The 16811-nt window shown below is 41.8% G+C and overlaps 2 protein-coding genes across 5 annotated transcripts in view; one reads left to right on the top strand and one right to left on the bottom strand.

Annotated features, from left to right (window-relative positions):
• Nucleotides 1–12588, bottom strand: part of MSH3 (mutS homolog 3) — a 183605-nt gene extending 171017 nt beyond the window's left edge. Inside the window, exons 1-4 of the mRNA XM_074952796.1 lie at nucleotides 12358–12588; nucleotides 5338–5461; nucleotides 2568–2791; nucleotides 1006–1221 (exon numbers count right to left, since the gene is read on the bottom strand). Coding sequence (XP_074808897.1) covers nucleotides 1006–1221; nucleotides 2568–2791; nucleotides 5338–5461; nucleotides 12358–12498 — 705 coding nt within the window. The 5' untranslated portion in view covers nucleotides 12499–12588. The remainder of the gene's footprint in view (nucleotides 1–1005; nucleotides 1222–2567; nucleotides 2792–5337; nucleotides 5462–12357) is intronic.
• Nucleotides 12589–12712: 124 nt separating this feature from the next.
• Nucleotides 12713–16811, top strand: part of DHFR (dihydrofolate reductase) — a 40499-nt gene continuing 36400 nt past the window's right edge. Inside the window, exons 1-2 of one of the 4 annotated variants that reach the window (XM_074952792.1) lie at nucleotides 12713–12945; nucleotides 13886–13935. In XM_074952792.1, the coding sequence (XP_074808893.1) occupies nucleotides 12860–12945; nucleotides 13886–13935 (136 nt within the window). In that variant the 5' untranslated portion in view covers nucleotides 12713–12859. Of the gene's footprint in view, nucleotides 12946–13087; nucleotides 13210–13885; nucleotides 13936–16811 lie in introns of those variants that run through there. The other 3 variants (XM_074952793.1, XM_074952794.1, XM_074952795.1) reach the window with 3 other exon arrangements.

Here is a 16811-nt window from a genome sequence, read left to right as displayed (position 1 = left end):
GTCCAGTGCAAGAAGGCAGTGTAAGTTATGTTACCTTGATAAGCCTAAATAACTATCTAGCCCGTGAAACTGCACTCATCACATTAGCATCCAAGCACCCTCACAAGAATAAAATCACAGCAGCTGCTAGAAACATGACATTACACAATGACCCAAAGACATTTTTCTTTCCAGATGCCAGCTCTGTGCTTTGGACAAGCAGATGGGTGTTAACAAACCTGGGTGGGCTTCAGGACAGTAAATCTGCTAGCAAATTGGTAGACCAAATACCCAGAACAAAGACAACTGGGCAAATGAAGCTTCCAATGGCTAAGCAAAAGTAATTTTCCCTTTGCTCCTAATTATATATGTAAATAGCTCAGAACAAAGGCTAAAACAGTATTAATGATTTAGAGAGATGAGAGAAAGGATGTTTATGGGCCATTTTGTGGTTTGCAGACATGTAAGCCATGTTCCTTTGAAATTTTTGCCTGTTCATATAGATTTCAGTTGTGCAGATAAAGCACCAGATATAATTTCATACCTAATTGTGTCAAACATCTCCTATTCATTTCTATATAGCCCTCTATTAATGAGGGTAGTAGCCATTTTCACAAATATATGCAATTAGGGTACTTGAACATTGCATTTTTCAGAAAGTCATCAGGTTACTGTCAAGCTAAATATTTTTATTCTGATCATTAGTTCTATGCCATAATACAGTTCACCCTCAATTTCTTCAGTTTAACTTTGGTAAACAAGGTAATGTTATTGTAGAATCTAATATTGGCTGATTTGTCAGTACTTCAAATAGGGAATACTGCAAATATTGATGTACCTTTTTTGTGGTACAAAAAAATTTTAATTGACACCTTTAGCTTTAAAGAGGGTAGATCTTTTGTATCTTGATTACAAGTGTTATTCTAAATTTAAAGAACTTTTTCTATCAATGATGGTGGCCCTCCACACAATGTAACAAAGTAACAAAGTGAGCAACAATAAGTGCTCTTGGTAAAAGTTACTTACCTCTGCATCTTCTCCAAAGAATCTATACTTATATCCACATTCCACGCACAAAATAGCATCTTTATACTGTTCTTTCATTTCCATGAACTGGAGTTCTAGTGGAGTGTATATGCTTTTGGTTCTTTTATTAAGGAGGTTTATATTAGAAGTATTTTGAGAGCCTTCATAACTCTTACTTGAAGCTGAAAATTGACTAAGACTGAAGCATGACTGTTCCTGTGAACAAAAAAGGTATTACAATAATTATGGAGGAACACTCAATTACCGAATACTTAAATTACACTTTTAAAAACATACAGTTCCAGCATCCAGAACTGGCTGTCATACAACTGTGCTGAATATATTGAAGCATTCTTTCAGGTTAAAATAACAATTCTGAACCTACTGTCAGCTAGTGCAATATATATGCATAAACAATAGTCCAATAAACTGAAAACGAAGACTGTGAAAGGAAAACAAAGGCTAGAAAGGGAATAAAGAAAAGTTCTGTGACTGATCACATGACTACACACACTCAATCCCACTCCACACAAATGACCTTCCAAGAGGTCTTCAGTTGGCCTCTCCTCCTTTCATCAGTTGTCCATGTAATCAAAATATAAATGTCAAATCTTATCAAATTTGGTATCTTTCCTTCAACCAAAAATGCAAGTTAACTGATCTGAACTAGGCAAAATAAGTATGGAAGATAATATAGAAGTGCTGGAAGTAAAGCTCTCCTCTGCTGAATAATAACCAGCCAATCCACGAAAAAGCAGTACATCAAACAAGCAGTTATGTGCCTTGACCTCTAAATCCCCAATCCCTGATCCAGGTGAGAGATTCTTGTGCCCATATGGAGCCCAATGAAAATCAGTGAGGCACCAGGCTGATACAAGGTTCTCCTACTTCAATCAGATTGCAGGATCAGGGCTCAAAAACTTAGCAAGTACTCCTATTATAGTCTGTTTTGAGAGCATAGGGACACTATATTTAACTGTGCAGATATCATTCCAATGTTTTTTCAATATAAGCCTATCTCTAAAATACATTCTGGTCTAACCACATCTTCCCCAGTGGGGAACATTATAGAGTGTTATAACAGCCTTGAATCCCACTGGGATAGGTTACATTCCAGTAATAATTTTGTACTAGTTTCTATCCTTATTATAACACCTGAATTGAACAAGAACTCAGTTGAAAGTCACATTGGAAAAGATGTGTATGCAAATATGAATAATCTCACCACATCCAAAGTACAGGATACGTTACCACCATTTTTTATCTTCTAATCTTTAAACATTTCTTATTTAAAACAAATTTCATTACAACTTCAGTTGCACTGTTTAAGAATATCACTGAAGAATATCAAGAGCAGTTTTACTTACTGTGTTAAGAGTTAAGTAAAATGCTAGAATATGAATGTCAGATTCTACCATTGGTATGATATTGCATAATTTCATGTTGCATTCTGTCACACAGAACTTAAGAAAAACCCAACAACAAAGACTGTATTTTAAGCATAAAAAGCAATCCAAACTGCACTGTAATTCAGTGATCCCTGGAACAGAAGCACTGCATACCTTCTCACTGATCTGAGAACCTGTGTCCTGAGAATGAAGAGCACTATTCATTTCCAGGGTTCTTTCCACAAAAGTAGGACATTTTTCCAAGTGCACAGATGGACTCCCTTGTAAAGTATCCACCTGGACTCTGTTACATGGGGGCTTTGAATCACTGCAGAATTCTCTCAGTTTGTTTAATGTTTTCACAGATATGCAGGGCCTGGCACATTTCTTAGGCTCTTCTTCATTAATAAAAATACACAAGGAAAATGTATTAGCAAATTACCTTGCAATTAGGATTTCAATGAGATTGACATCAAAGATGAGAAAGACAAGGTAGATAAGGTAATATCTTTTATTGGACCAACTTCTGCCTGTGGAAGATACAAGCTTTTGAGCTACACAGAGCTCTGCTTCAGGTCTGGAGAAGGATGGATAGTGTCTGTGCTAAATATAAATTGCGACAGGTGGTTACGCAAAAGGAGTAATGCATGATGGAGGCAGTCACTTGGAATGAAGTGAACAACTGGGAGTAGCTTGTTCTGCGTAAACGGTCTGGAACGGGCAATTAAGGGAATCTGGCAGTGTGGTGCATTACAAAAGAAGGCAGCACTCAGTATCATTAATCTAGCATAAATATTCTTCTAAATAACTATTTGTGTAACTGTAGTAAAGATTACATTCACATTAACATTAAATCATAATCACATCTAAAACAACTAATATTTACATAGATATATAAAGAAACAGGATCAACTTAAAAATCTCACTTCTTACTATTTTTAATCTACTATTGCTACAATTAACACCTACCTGAGGGTTGGTCTACACAGAAAGCTTACATAGGCATAATTGCGTCTTTCGGGGTATAAAAAAAAAAAATCCATACTCATAAGAGATGTAACTATGCCAACCCAACCCCCAGTGTGTACAGCTCTAGGTCAATGGAAGAAGTATTCCATTGACCTAGTTACACGCCTCTCTGGAAGGTGGATTAACTACAGTGACAGGAGAACCCCTCCTGCAGCTGTAATGAGTATCTACACTGAAGTGCTGCATCTGTGCCGCTGTAGCATTTTAAGTGCAGAAATAGCCTTAGTGCTGCTGTAGCACATAAGCGCAGGTAATTCACCTCCCTGAGAGGCTGTAGCTAGGTCAACCGAAGAATTTTTCCACTGACCTAGCGCTGCCTCCGCCAGGGATTGGGCTGGCTTAACTACATCACACAGGAATGTGGCTTTTTCACACCCCTGAACGATGTAGCTGGGTAGACCTAACTTTTTAGTGTCAACCAGGCCTTAGATTATGTCTTGAAAGACATTAGAGAAAAAAAAATTCCAAGTTTGCTTATTTTGTGAATGTGTCAGAACTTTGTATATAATCAGATTCACTATTTCCCTGTATAATCCGCGAGATCCAGGTCCACAAAGAGACTAACATTTAGGCACCTAGACAAATCAGTGGAACAATGAGATCACAAAGCCTGAGCTAGGTGTCTAGCCGCCCTATACAATGAATGGGGAGAGACAGGCACCTAAGAAAGCTATCCACAAAAGCCAACATACTAGGTGGGGAGCGGCCTAAGGGAGATGCCAAAAAAAGGGGGCAATAGTCTTTGGAGCAGAGGGACTGGATCTCCCACATGAATGCCCTAATCACAATGCTACAGAACCATTCTCAGTCACACACTCTGGCCTAATGACTCATGATTTATCCAAAGAGGAACAGCTTCAACAGGAGAGACTAAAGAATACTCTGACGTGAGTCTCCTCTAGCACAGCCATTAGGGCATCCTCTGAGAGGTGGGAGGTGCCTGTTCAAATCCTCTCTTCCCCCCATCAGGGAAATGAAGGAATTGGATCCGAGTCTAGCACAACCTAGCCTAGTGGTCAGAGCATTCACCTGAGTTATATGGGACACTTTTCCTCCTCCATCTGGACTTTTGAATGGGTCCCAGTCCACTCCGCATACTCGGAGCACACCTATTGGACCATGCTCTGCAGGAATATCTATCCTTCCCTGGTATGAGAATCACATTGCCTAAAGGGAGCAGCTGCCCACAAGCAGAAACGTAGGCATCTAGGCAACTTTTACAGCAAAAATGTAGGTACTGACTGAGTTTAGGCAGCTACACGATTAGGTGGCAGCTGAGTGGGGGTTTTGTGGATTGTAAAAGTGCCTAAATCCAGATACTGGATCTGGGACCCATTTGGATCTGGGCCTTAGTTTCCCGTTTCTGTGTATCTCACACAGAAGGCAAAATAAAATCCTTTTATTTTAATAGAGCAAAGTAATTGTAAAGCTACAAAATCAGTAGGGGATCTGAGGACAGTATCATCTGAAACTACTTTAGCTATTTTTTTTTTCCAAACACACTATATTTCATAGTACGTCTCGACATTTTTTCACTCTTATTTCTAATGTACTTTCAAGCACTATAAAAGTGTCGTTCCACATCAATACAGTCCCTTTCTATTTTGAAAATGATTCTTTCCTCAAAATCTTTAATGGAGTTAATGAACCTTTTTATTCACTGCCTTGTTTCTCTACCAACATTAATTTGTTAGTTAAATGCTTCGTGTAGAAACAGAGCACAACCTTTTTCTTAAATTAGTTTCAACATAATTAGCAGCTATGATTTCTCAACAACTAATGGCACTTTAAAATATATACACTGAATTCAAAAGCTAGTCCCTAAACTATATGACAATGTAATTTTAACTTTTGACAATTAATAATTATTTACTCAATTTAAGTGCCTGCAAGTTTTTGTTTACAATGAACTCACCAACATCAAGAATCTTCACTGCATCATGGCCGTCCTTTCTATTACTTTGTACTGGTTTTGTCCTCTTTTTACTAGGTTCATTGTTTTCAACAGCTCTTCTCTTATTTCTGCCAGACTTAGAAGTCTAAAACATTAATTTTTTAAAAGTTAGTTTATTTTCTTCCCTTGTCATATGCTGGGAGAATGAAAAATAGATACCCAAAGAACAGACTCTCTCTCTGCAGAATAAAGTAAAAACACCAATTTAATTTTCTATATAACACTTAGAAATTCTTTGCTCTTTTAACTAACTGTATCTGTATGTATACAACGGTTTTTATAATTGGCTAGATTTCTTCAAAACAGATACAAAAACTAGTTACTCTTGGGGAATTCTGTGCCACTGCTTGTGCACATAATTAATGAGCCGCAGAAAATTTTAATTTTTGCGCAGAAAAAAGCTTGTCAGAAAGTTGCTGCAGTTCTGCCTCTTGCCCAACAGAGGGTGCTGTGGTGCTAAAACAGAGCAGCAGCTCCTGGCCAGCTATGGAAGAGGAAAAAAAACTGCCTTCTTCACAGCGCCTGTCGGGCCAGGTCAGGAGACAGGGGGTCACAGATGGGTTCATACAGGCTTGTGGGGGAGGACAGATTGGGGCAGGGGCTGAATGGGAGTGGAGGTGCAGAGCCACAGGGGGGGAAAGAGGTGCAGGGCCACATGGTGATGAGGGAGGGGGTGCAAGGCCACATAGGAGAAGGGGGATGGCTGAGTGGGATCACAGAGACACATTGGAACAGGGGAAGGGGTTGCAGGGCCACATGGGGATGTGGGGGCATGAGTGTCTGAGTGGGGGTAGAGGGACACATGGGGGTGCAGGGACACATGGGGACAGGAATAGATGTACCTGACTGAATGGGAGAGGCTAGGGCTCAGCCAGGGTCTGCATGGAAGGACGCTCCCTAACAATCACTCTCCTGCCCCCCATCTCCAAAAAACCTGTTCCATAGTTTTCTTACCCATACCCAACAACCCTCCAAGTTCACACCCAGGCTCCTTCCCAGCAATTACTTTCCTCTCCCTCAGCTCCTCCATTACCTATGACTCCCTCAAGCTTTTGCATTGCTTCTGCAGGGTGCGGGAAATACAGTTCTGTATTGTAGTTTAAATGAATTATTACTCAGCATTCTGTATTAATATGCCTAGTAAGGAATCTATTTGTCAAAGAACATTCCCTGAATCTTTTTTGTTGTCTGTATCGTTACAGACATACTTGCTGACAGGTATTATGAAATAAATGACCAAAAATAACTGAAACAGGTGCAGTTATATTGTGTTATTTTAACAATAAAATATGCAGAATTTGAAAATATTGGGCACAGGATTTTTAAATTTTGTTGCAGAATTTTTAATTTTTTGGTGCAGAATTCCTCAAGGAGTAACTAGTGTACTCTAGACAGTAGACAGAACAAGGTATTATTGCAACACAGCTCCAGTCTCCAGCTCGACTATGTCTACACGTTGGACAAAATCCTTATCCCAATAGAATAACTGGCGCAACATCTATTGACTTCAATAGGACTAGGATCTGACCCTTTGTGAGCAAAATTACCGTTAGAAAACTTTTCACTGCCCTACCTGAAATGACTTGGGCCTTTACTCTGCAATGAGCTCTGCACAGGCACACCCTCAGGCTTACAGGGAGCTCACTGGAGACTGAGGCCTTGGTGACCTAAATTATAGTGCCATAGGTGAACTTAACACTTTACAACCACATAAAAAGGTAAAGTCCTTGATCCCCTCAAATCTCACAGTGAATAGACATCCATGTTATGAACCTCCCCACAAGTGGTATTGGTTACTCATTCTTTGGCAGAGAGGACAAGAATTAATAGTGCATGTAAACTGAACAGGATTGAGGGATATTGGTTTGGGTAATGTTGCATCTGCCGTCAGGAGAGAGAAGATTTCAGTTACCAGGACTATCCAGCCAGCATCTTCCATCCATAACTAATTCACTTACAAAATTATCTTTTCTGTATCCATAGCACTTTGTACATAGAAAGTGTGATGAATACACATTTCAATGTTAATTTATCAAAAAGAATTTTAACTATTTGTTGCTATTCATACCGATGAGATTTTTCCTATGTACTCACATTAATGTATTTCAAATATGAGTAACATTTTTTGTTTGTGGTGAAGACTTGACTTTGGAGAACTTGCCCAATATAGGAAGGCAGATCTGAAACTTTAAAAAGGCTTACTACTGCAGTTTATTTTAAAATACTTTTTAAAAGGAAAAAACCCAGAAAATCATTTAACTGCTGATTCTTAAACGATGTGATCAGACAAAATGACTATCTTTAACTTTCTATGGCCAGTACATTGATCAGAATATTATAACTTCTTCATCCATAAAATATTCTAATTGATAAAGATTGCATGTGTAGAATGGTTTCAGTTATTTCTTTATATTTGACTATTTCTTGTAATATACAACATGTGCATACTGTCATTCTACAGTTCCAGATACATATAAAAGCATGCCTGAGGGTCTCTTTTGGCACTTCTAACAGTTGTAACATTTTCCACGACAGTCTAAAACAGGTGGTTTGTGTATGTCACTGGGGAAATCAAAACTTCATTGAATCCTGCACCCAGTTCAAGGTCTGTTATAAAAAAAGTCACTTGCCATGATATCTATGGCTCTCTGAGAGCATTGTCTGTATGGGATATGTCCCTTCCCTCCCTGCAGAGCTGAGCTTCTAGAATTTTCTAAAAAGTATTGCCCAGTGAGGCTGCGTGAGCACCATCTTCTGAATAGTTCTAAGCAAAGGTTACATCACAGCCATGTGGCCTCAGTTGCCTCACTTCTTCTTGCTAAATTTCAGTCCTACAAGAAAGGAAATCCAAGGAAAGTGGACAGTGGGCTGATAGTGTGACTATGCAAAAGCAACACTTTTAAAATAACACTGTTTCTTCATTGAGTAGAACTCTGCATAGTTCCACTAGTGGGAATCTAGCAAACAATGCAATTCTAAAATGGGTTGAGATCTAATTAAAAAAATTGTAACACTACCTTTCCAAAGTAACACCAGTTCTAGATATCATGTAAAGAGAGAGTACCGTCATGTAATAGTGCACACAACACAAGATACCAGCTCTGCACATTTTTACAGTGGAAACATTATGGAGGCATAAATGTTGTCTTAGCCCTGACAGTATGTGAGGCTCTCCGAGCTACTGCATGGGATGTCTAAATAGGACAGCCTAATCCACTTAAACAGAAGTAGAAATAGCATTCCCTTTACGCCTTCTAAATCCCTTAGAATTATCTAAATAAAAATCCCACTACATCAAGGGTAGGGAGATTAGATTTCCCCAAGGAGGAATTAACCATAATGTTAGTGGTCTGATTCACATGGAACTTGGATATTATTTTTTATTTAAATTTGGGATGAGAACAGAGGACAACTTTGTCTCTTTAAAACAAAGTTAGAGAAGGATCACCTATTAAAACCTGCAACTCACTTGCTCTTCTCACAGATGTAACTCTGATTAAAAATCCTATCTTTAGTGACAAAAAGAATAAAGAACACTTTCCCAAAGGCTCAAAAGGTGAGTACATCATCTTGGCAGCACCAGATTTATGTTCATTGTAAAACAAGATGTCTGATTGCTAGGAAGGTGATAACCACACCTTTCAAGAATCTTTTGAGGGTGGAAGGACTAAAAAGAATAGAAAAGCATACTGGCAGATATGTTGAGATAACACTGAAAACACTTTGACAGATAAGGAAGCTCACAGACTAAAATACAATGAAGACTCTAAAATACATTATATGGGCATGGAACACCAACTGCCCACAAAGAAAACTTTTTTCCCTTCTGAGTAGTGTAAAGGTTTTTCTAGACTGCAGCAGAAGTCTCCTAGACTCCTACAGAGCATGCCACATCACGCTCCATGCTACAAGGTAAGGTGATTCTAGATTAGAAGACAAGACTTGAGAGAGAAGATCTGATGATATTGGAAGAAATGAAGGCTCCTGAGAGAGAGAGAGAGAGAGAGAGAGAGAGAGACAGACAGACACATCGGCATACAAATACTGTCAAGCCCATGCTTTATTACGGAGGGCATTCTGCATCACTGTGCACATGCAGAAATCATGACTTCCACAGATTTTTTTTTCCTCTGCAGAAGATATATTCTGCTGAAGAAGTGCTACAGTTATGCCCTTTACCCACCAGGGGCTGCTGTGGCACCAGAACAGAGGACAGCCAGCTCACCAGCAACAGCAGTCAGCAGCCAATAGGGAGGACGAGAGGCTGCGTTCCTCACAGCACACTGTTAGGAGGCCCTGGATATGGGGGGACAGAGTGGGGCACACAGGGCTGCTGGGGGGACAGAGTGGGGTTCAGAAGGGCTAGTGGCAGGGGTGGGGCTGACTGGAAGTGAGGGTGCAGGGACACATAGGAACAGAGGACAAGGAGTGCAGGGACACATGGGGATGAGGGGCAGGGGTTGGCTGAGTGTCTGAATTGTAGTTTAAATAAATTATAATGCAAAGTTATGTATTAATATTCCTAGTAAGGAATCTATTTGTCAGAAAACATTTTCTGAATTTTTTGTTGTTGTCTGTATTGTTACAGACATTCCCGTGGACAGGTATTTTGAAATAAATTACCAAAACAATTGAAACTGGCATGATTATATTGTATTATTTTGAAAAATAAAATATGCAGAAATTTGCAATATTGTGTGCAGAATTTTTAGGCTCAGAATTCCCCCAAGAGTAATGCTTGAGCAGCATTAATTTACACTAACTTTCTTTCCAACAACGATAAAGGACCTGCTCTGGTGGTTTACTAATAGCGAGGGAGATTTAGGATTTTAAGAAAGTTCCAGCACCACAAATCTCAATTCTCATTGCCAGTAAGCCACTCTATCTGACACTGAGTTGGGTGTTAGGGTCATTCCTGATTTGCCTTGAAGCTGAAAGCAGCCTCCTCTGTCCCTTGACAGGTATAAACAGCTCTTCAGATGTTATTTCCAGATACCGAGTTTGAAAGGTATCCTCATTAAGCAAGGCACTGAACCAGTGCTGTTTGTTGATGCAAGTCTAACAATGCAAAGGTCCTCCAAAATGAGCAGCAAACAGAGGAACGGGAAGGGAAAAACAAGAACTCCTGCCTCCAGATACATGGACGGGCAAAACGCTCATCACCTAAATCTGCCTATTGTACCTGGATCTTTGGAGGTCTGATCAGCAATGACCAGAAATGTCCCAGGACAGTGGGTCAAGAATAGAATCATAGTTGTGCAGTCGAGCAAACTACTTAATACTTGCTATCTATAATACAGTTAATAAAATTAGGGAAATCTGGAATTATTTTTTAAAAAGACTCTAAAATCACTCTAGACAGAAAGGTCCTTATATGCTCACCTGACTCTGGAAAGGGGAAAAAAATTAGGCACTTGGGGTCACAGTGCTTTCATAAACTCAGCTGCAAATATCAGATGCTGCAAAGATAGTACTTGTGTGGGCCCAAAAAAGCATTGCTTTCCAAAAAACTTCCAAAACTCAGAGGAACTGGAGTAGGGGGCGCAACCCACTGAGTGGGAATATTCAGTAGCCACTTCAAAGAATCCTGAGTTTTGCATAGTACAACTCTCAGAAAATAAACTTAAAGCAACCTTATCAAATCCTGAACACCTACTCAGCCAGGGCAAATAGTTTTTCTTAATAGATTTTTTAAATTATCATTAATCACCATGATACAGAGCTTGATTTAAAAAAAGATACTATGCCTAGGCTGATAGATTTGCATAATTTGGTAATGTTGATTTTAAATTTAGTTTTTCAATTTTCAGCTTTATAAAATCTAAACATAAGCAAACACACAACATGGGGTCTCCTAGAAGCTTGAGTTCATCTTACACTTCAGTGTTATGCGTGTCTGCAATATCTCAGCACACAAGCAAATAGGGATAAAGGTAGACTTTCTGCTTCACTGCATTTCCTGGCTATCTCACTCAAACCTTACATTATCTGGATTTGAATTAGGGAGAAGAGAGTGAGATGTTACTACTCCCTCTGCCCTAGATAATCACATACATAAAAGGAACACAGTTTCACCTGCTTAGGGTTTACCAAGTAAATATTGTACGTTAGGAGTTCAGAATGAAGTTTAATTCAGGCTATGTCTACATTACAAATTACTTCAGTACAACTTATGTCACTCATGAGCAACAGAAATTATACTGACCTAAGCACCAGTATAGACTGCTTTGTCAGCAGGAGAGCTTCTGCCACCAACATAGCTACCAGCTCTCACAGAAGCAGGAGTTATTAAGCTGATGGGCAAGTTCTCACCCATCCACTAAAGGCTTGCTTGTAAACACTAGCGCTTACTTTGGTATAACTTAAGTGGCTCGGGTGTGGAAAAGTCACCCCCCTGAGCAAGGTAACTTACAGTGACCTAGTTATCAGTGTGGACAGCTTTATGTCCCACTGACATACCACTCAGGAAAGTGGAGTAATTGTACCAACAAGAGAGCGCTCTCCCGTCAGCATAGCGCATCCGCACTAGCAGCACTGCTACATCAGTACAGCTGTGCCGCGGTCACGATTCTAGTGTAGACTAGCCCTTAGACTCTCTTCACCAGAAGCACTACAGCGGTGACAAGCCAGCAAAACACCACAACCGCCGACTTCGGCCATACAGCCCCGGTAGTGGTGTTGCTGGCAGGAGGGGTGAGGGGACTAGCCCAGCAGTTATAACGGCAATTACCCAGGCACCACAGCAGGTAATCGGAGGTGGCGTGAGAGGCTCAGAGGCCCCCGGAGACGCCTGGTAGGTCAGGGCCCGCCGTGGAGCTGTCAGGGTGTTGTTTATTGCAGTATGTGTGGCCACGCACCGACCCAGAGTCGCACAGCGCGTTAAGAAAAACCCGACCCAGGGGTGCAGCCCCGCACCCTCCCCAGCAGCCCCGCTCCCTACACCCGCCACGCCGGCCGCTACTGCGCCCCTTCCCCGCGCACCGTGTGCGGAGCCACCGCCTGGAGCCCCTCGCTCGCCGCGGAGCAGGCTGAGGAGCCGGCTACGCGTAGGGACCCCACCGGCCGGAAGAATTTACTCAGCACCGACTGTCCGGGGCCGCTGGGCTCTCGCCCCCGCGGCATGGTTGGGAGCCCAGATCCCGCAGCTCTCCGCACGCCAAGCGACTGCACGCGCCGCCGAACCCAAAAGTGACGTAATCACGGCACCACGTGCAGGGTGGAAAAAGGTGGAGCTAGAGGGAAAAGAGGTTGAACCGTTGCCGGGATGGGGCTGTGGAGAGAGAGGTGATTGGTGATGTCCCTGACACGTGATGCTTTGCTGTGAGCGGCGGGCTGTCCCTCCCCTTTCCCCAAAAAGGCAAGCAAGCCGGGGCGGCTCTGCGCATGTTCACCGCTCTGAGGCTGGGTGGTGGCGCGCTAATTCCAAAGTGTGAACCAAGCGGGAGGCTGAACAGGCGGGAGGCGACAGCAGAAAGGAAGCGCCATGGTCCGCTCCTTAAACTCCATAGCCGCCGTGTGCCAGAACATGGGCATCGGGAAGAACGGAGACCTCCCTTGGCCCCCACTCAGGTAGTGCGATCCGGGCCTCTTCGTCCTCTAGCGAGCGCTGCGCAAATGGACTACAGGTCCTAGCATGCCATGCTGCCATGCCGATGGGTCGCTCGCCTCGAGAGGGAGCGTGGCATGCTGGGATGTGTAGTCTGCGGGGAGGGGGAGTTGGCGCCGCGAGGCGGGACAGCGGAGATTCAGCGAGACTGCGTGGGGCCTTTCGCCTTTGGGTGTCTGAAACCCGACAGGTTAAAAGGTCACGAAAGCTTAGGCTCAAATAAATTGGTTAGTCTCTAAGGTGCCACAAGTACTCCTTTTCTTTTTGCGAATATAGACTAGCAGAGCTGCTACTCTGAAACCGACAGGTTAGTGGCAGCAGAACAGGGGCCTTCTGCCGGGCTGCCTGGTCTCCTCCTGGAAACAAGCGTGATGGGTCTCAGGCTCGTTCCCAGCAGTTGGCGGGCTCCAGGCACGGGGCTGGGTTACTCACTTTCACGGGACTTAGGTCGCAAAGGTCAGGTTTCCAGCATGTTATCTGGCCTGTACGTAGCTTTGTACTGTTGCTTTCTATGCATCTGTCATAAACCTAGATGAACCGAGGACTTCAGCATGGCACCTCGGGGGCAATACATGTGCTTACATTTATTTAAAATTCACTTAAATTCTATTTTTATTATCAACAGAAGAAATACAAACACATTTTTCCTAGTTTCAGAGTAACAGCCGTGTTAGTCTGTATTCGCAAAATGTAAAGGAGGACTTGTGGCACCTTAGAGACTAACCAATTTATTTGAGCATAAGCTTTCGTGAGCTACAGCTCACTTCATCCGATGAAGTGAGCTGTAGCTCACGAAAGCTTATGCTCAAATAAATTGGTTAGTCTCTAAGGTGCCACAAGTACTCCTTTACATTTTTCCTAGTAAACCCACATTGTAATTTTTTTTTCTCGTTCTGTTGATAGGAACGAGTTTAAGTATTTTCAGAGAATGACTATGACAACCACTGTAGAAGGTAATGTTTGTGTTTTCACTTTTTATGCTTCTACTTATTAAAACTAGTTTCTGTGATGTCACTAAATTGAAAAGATTAGTAACTTTCCTGTCTATATTGACTTGATTACTGTTTTAGTATAAAATAAGTTAATACATGTATCTTTTCATGTGTCAGTTACATAGCTATTTACACTGATCATGTCTTCTGTGTGTTGCACTGAACCAAGTTTACTTATCAGATAAGTATGTCTGTCTACATAGTGCACATGCTATATTGAGATACATTTTCATAATGGGGTTGTGGGGTTTTTTGAGAATGTAATTTGATTGGCTGAGTGAAATGCTATTCATTTGCAAATTACATAAGCATAATTAAGATAGTTTTTCATCTTGCTTTTACCTGTCTGTTAATAAAAGTAGAAATGGAACTATTTAATTTATTGCAGACTGTAACACTCTATATTCTGAAAAAGTTTGTTGTTATTTTCTCTAAATCAAAATGGTGGACCGTCACTTTTGGGCTTGGGAAACTAGCACTGAATGGTGGGATTGCATCATTATGCAGGTCTGGCATAACAAGCAGTGGCTGCTGAGCTTTGGGATTCAGCAAGCCACCTTCCAGGAACCGTGTGCAGTGAAAGAATACCAAAATGAGAAGTTTGTGGAGATCGCTGTGTGGAAGTTGGCAACTTCAGACTGCTACCGGTCGATCATGAATCAGTTTGGAGTTGGGAAGTTGACCACTGGGGCTGCGTTAACGCAAGTGTGCAGAGCCATTATTGACATCCTGCTACAAAGGACTGTGACTCTTGGCAATGTGCATGAAATAGTGAATGGCTTTGCGGCAGTGGGATTCCCTAATTGCAGAGGGGCAATAGATGACACGTGTATTCCAATGGATGAGCAGCAATGGTGTCCCTAGACTCTGTTTGTCAGAAACTGGGAATGAGCAACAGGGAATGGGTCACTTCATGATTATCTGTTTTATTCATTCCCTCTGGGGGCACCTGGCATTGGTCACTGTCAGCAGACAGGATACTGGGCTAGACGGACCTTTAGTCTGACCCAGTATGGCCATTCTTATGTTCTTTATGTAAAACTTTAAACTGAATGTTTAAAAAAATTCTATATACTATTGGGCTGAATATCAAAACTAGGAGTTTCAGTATGAATGCAAACTGCATAATTAAATTGTTATGGCACGGATTTTTTTTTTAGGGTTTAATTTAAAAAAAAAAAAAAGTTTGGTGTGTCATCACATTTAGGAATCTTGGTTCAGATATGACCTTGAATAACCTTGGCTCCTCTGGAGTGTGTATACCAGGACCATATTAAAGACTGCATGTTGTGATTTCTGGAGAGGTTGTGGAAACATTATATTGCTCTGTGAGCAATGCCAGCTAACTCATTATTAGAAGACTTTCGACCTTCTTAACTGCGTACACCATAATGTTGATATATTAGCATATATCTTAACATACACTAGACAATTTTATCGCAGGTCAGTTATGTGTTTTTGTATTCCCTATACATATCGATTGTGTAGAGTCTGTATCTAAACTGACAGTGCTAGTTATGTGCGTATATAAATTTCTTTAAAAGTGTGATGAATTACACTTGCATGGCATGGCTTATTACTTTAAAGTCCTAACCATCTCATTTTGTTTAGTGGTTTCAATTGTATGAACAACTGACTGAGTTAATTTAAAATAATTTAAATTACAAAGTATCTAATCCACAGGTCCCCCGAACTGGAGTGCACTCCTGTAGGGGGTTGCAAAGGAATGTTTGGGGGCACAGCACCCACTGAGGGAGGGGAGGGAGCGCTACCTGGCCCCAGCTGTGGCCCCCTTTCCTCTGTCCATGGCCCCAGCTCCCGGGGGGGCAGAGACAGGAGTATGGAAGTGGGGGTGTGCACCATGAAAAGTTTGGGGACCACTGATCTAATCCCTTTTTTGAAAAAGCTCTTTTATTTCCACAGATTATTTTCCCTCTGAGAGACTTCCTTGTAATACACTTCCTTTTATAAGGGCTTGTTTACACAAGGGGGTGATTATTGTAACACTTTTGCTGTACATCTGGCAAAGCACTGCACGCAAACTACACCAACAGTGTGCACATGGAAAGCCTGTTCCATTTTTCAATTTGTGTGCTCATATGGTGGTGTTTTTTTGCAAATTGAGGGTGTTTTGTTTTCAGAGGGTATCCCATGGTCTGTTGCTTCACTACAGCCTGCATCCTGGGACTGATTTCACTGTGAGTCAGAGACTCCTAGCTCAAATCTGCATAAAATGGCTGCCACCATGGGGCACCCAGAACAGAAGCTAGCATAGTTAACACAATAATAATTAGTAAATTGTAAAGATAGGTAGTTACATGCTGAAGTTCCCCCCCCAGAACTCTGCCTCTTCAGTCCTGCCTCTCAGTGCTGCTTTGGGCTTCTGGCTGGGACTCAGACTTGACCAATGCAGGGCAAGAATCGGGTTGGGTTTTAACTTGTTGCGTGTCAGAGTCCTGAGTCCCAGACAGATCCTGACTTTCAGGAGACAACTCCTCTCCAGCCTTGTCCTGCTCATCCTCCACTGATTATTGCCATTCTTCCTCAAGTGGGGGTGGGGAAGAGAGCTGGCAGCAGGATCCGCAAACTATGTGGGGTGGGTGACTGTATAATTGTGTGAAATCCAGTCCAGTTATTCATAAAATGGACAGGTCACAAATCCTCTGCCTAATATTTTCCTTGCATCCCTAATTTTAATGTAGACCATCCTGAGCTGCTTGCTCTTTATTCAGCACTGGTAGGTGGCCCAGTCATGACCCCTCACAAACATCTGCTTTGCAGTGTCCACAAACAGGTTTTATTACAATAGCTGGCCACAAGCTCTTCCTGCACTGATG

The sequence above is a fragment of the Natator depressus genome, chromosome 5 (assembly GCF_965152275.1).
Source record: "Natator depressus isolate rNatDep1 chromosome 5, rNatDep2.hap1, whole genome shotgun sequence".
Taxonomy (NCBI): Eukaryota; Metazoa; Chordata; order Testudines; family Cheloniidae; genus Natator; species Natator depressus.
This window is presented reverse-complemented; position numbering and strand designations above follow the sequence as displayed.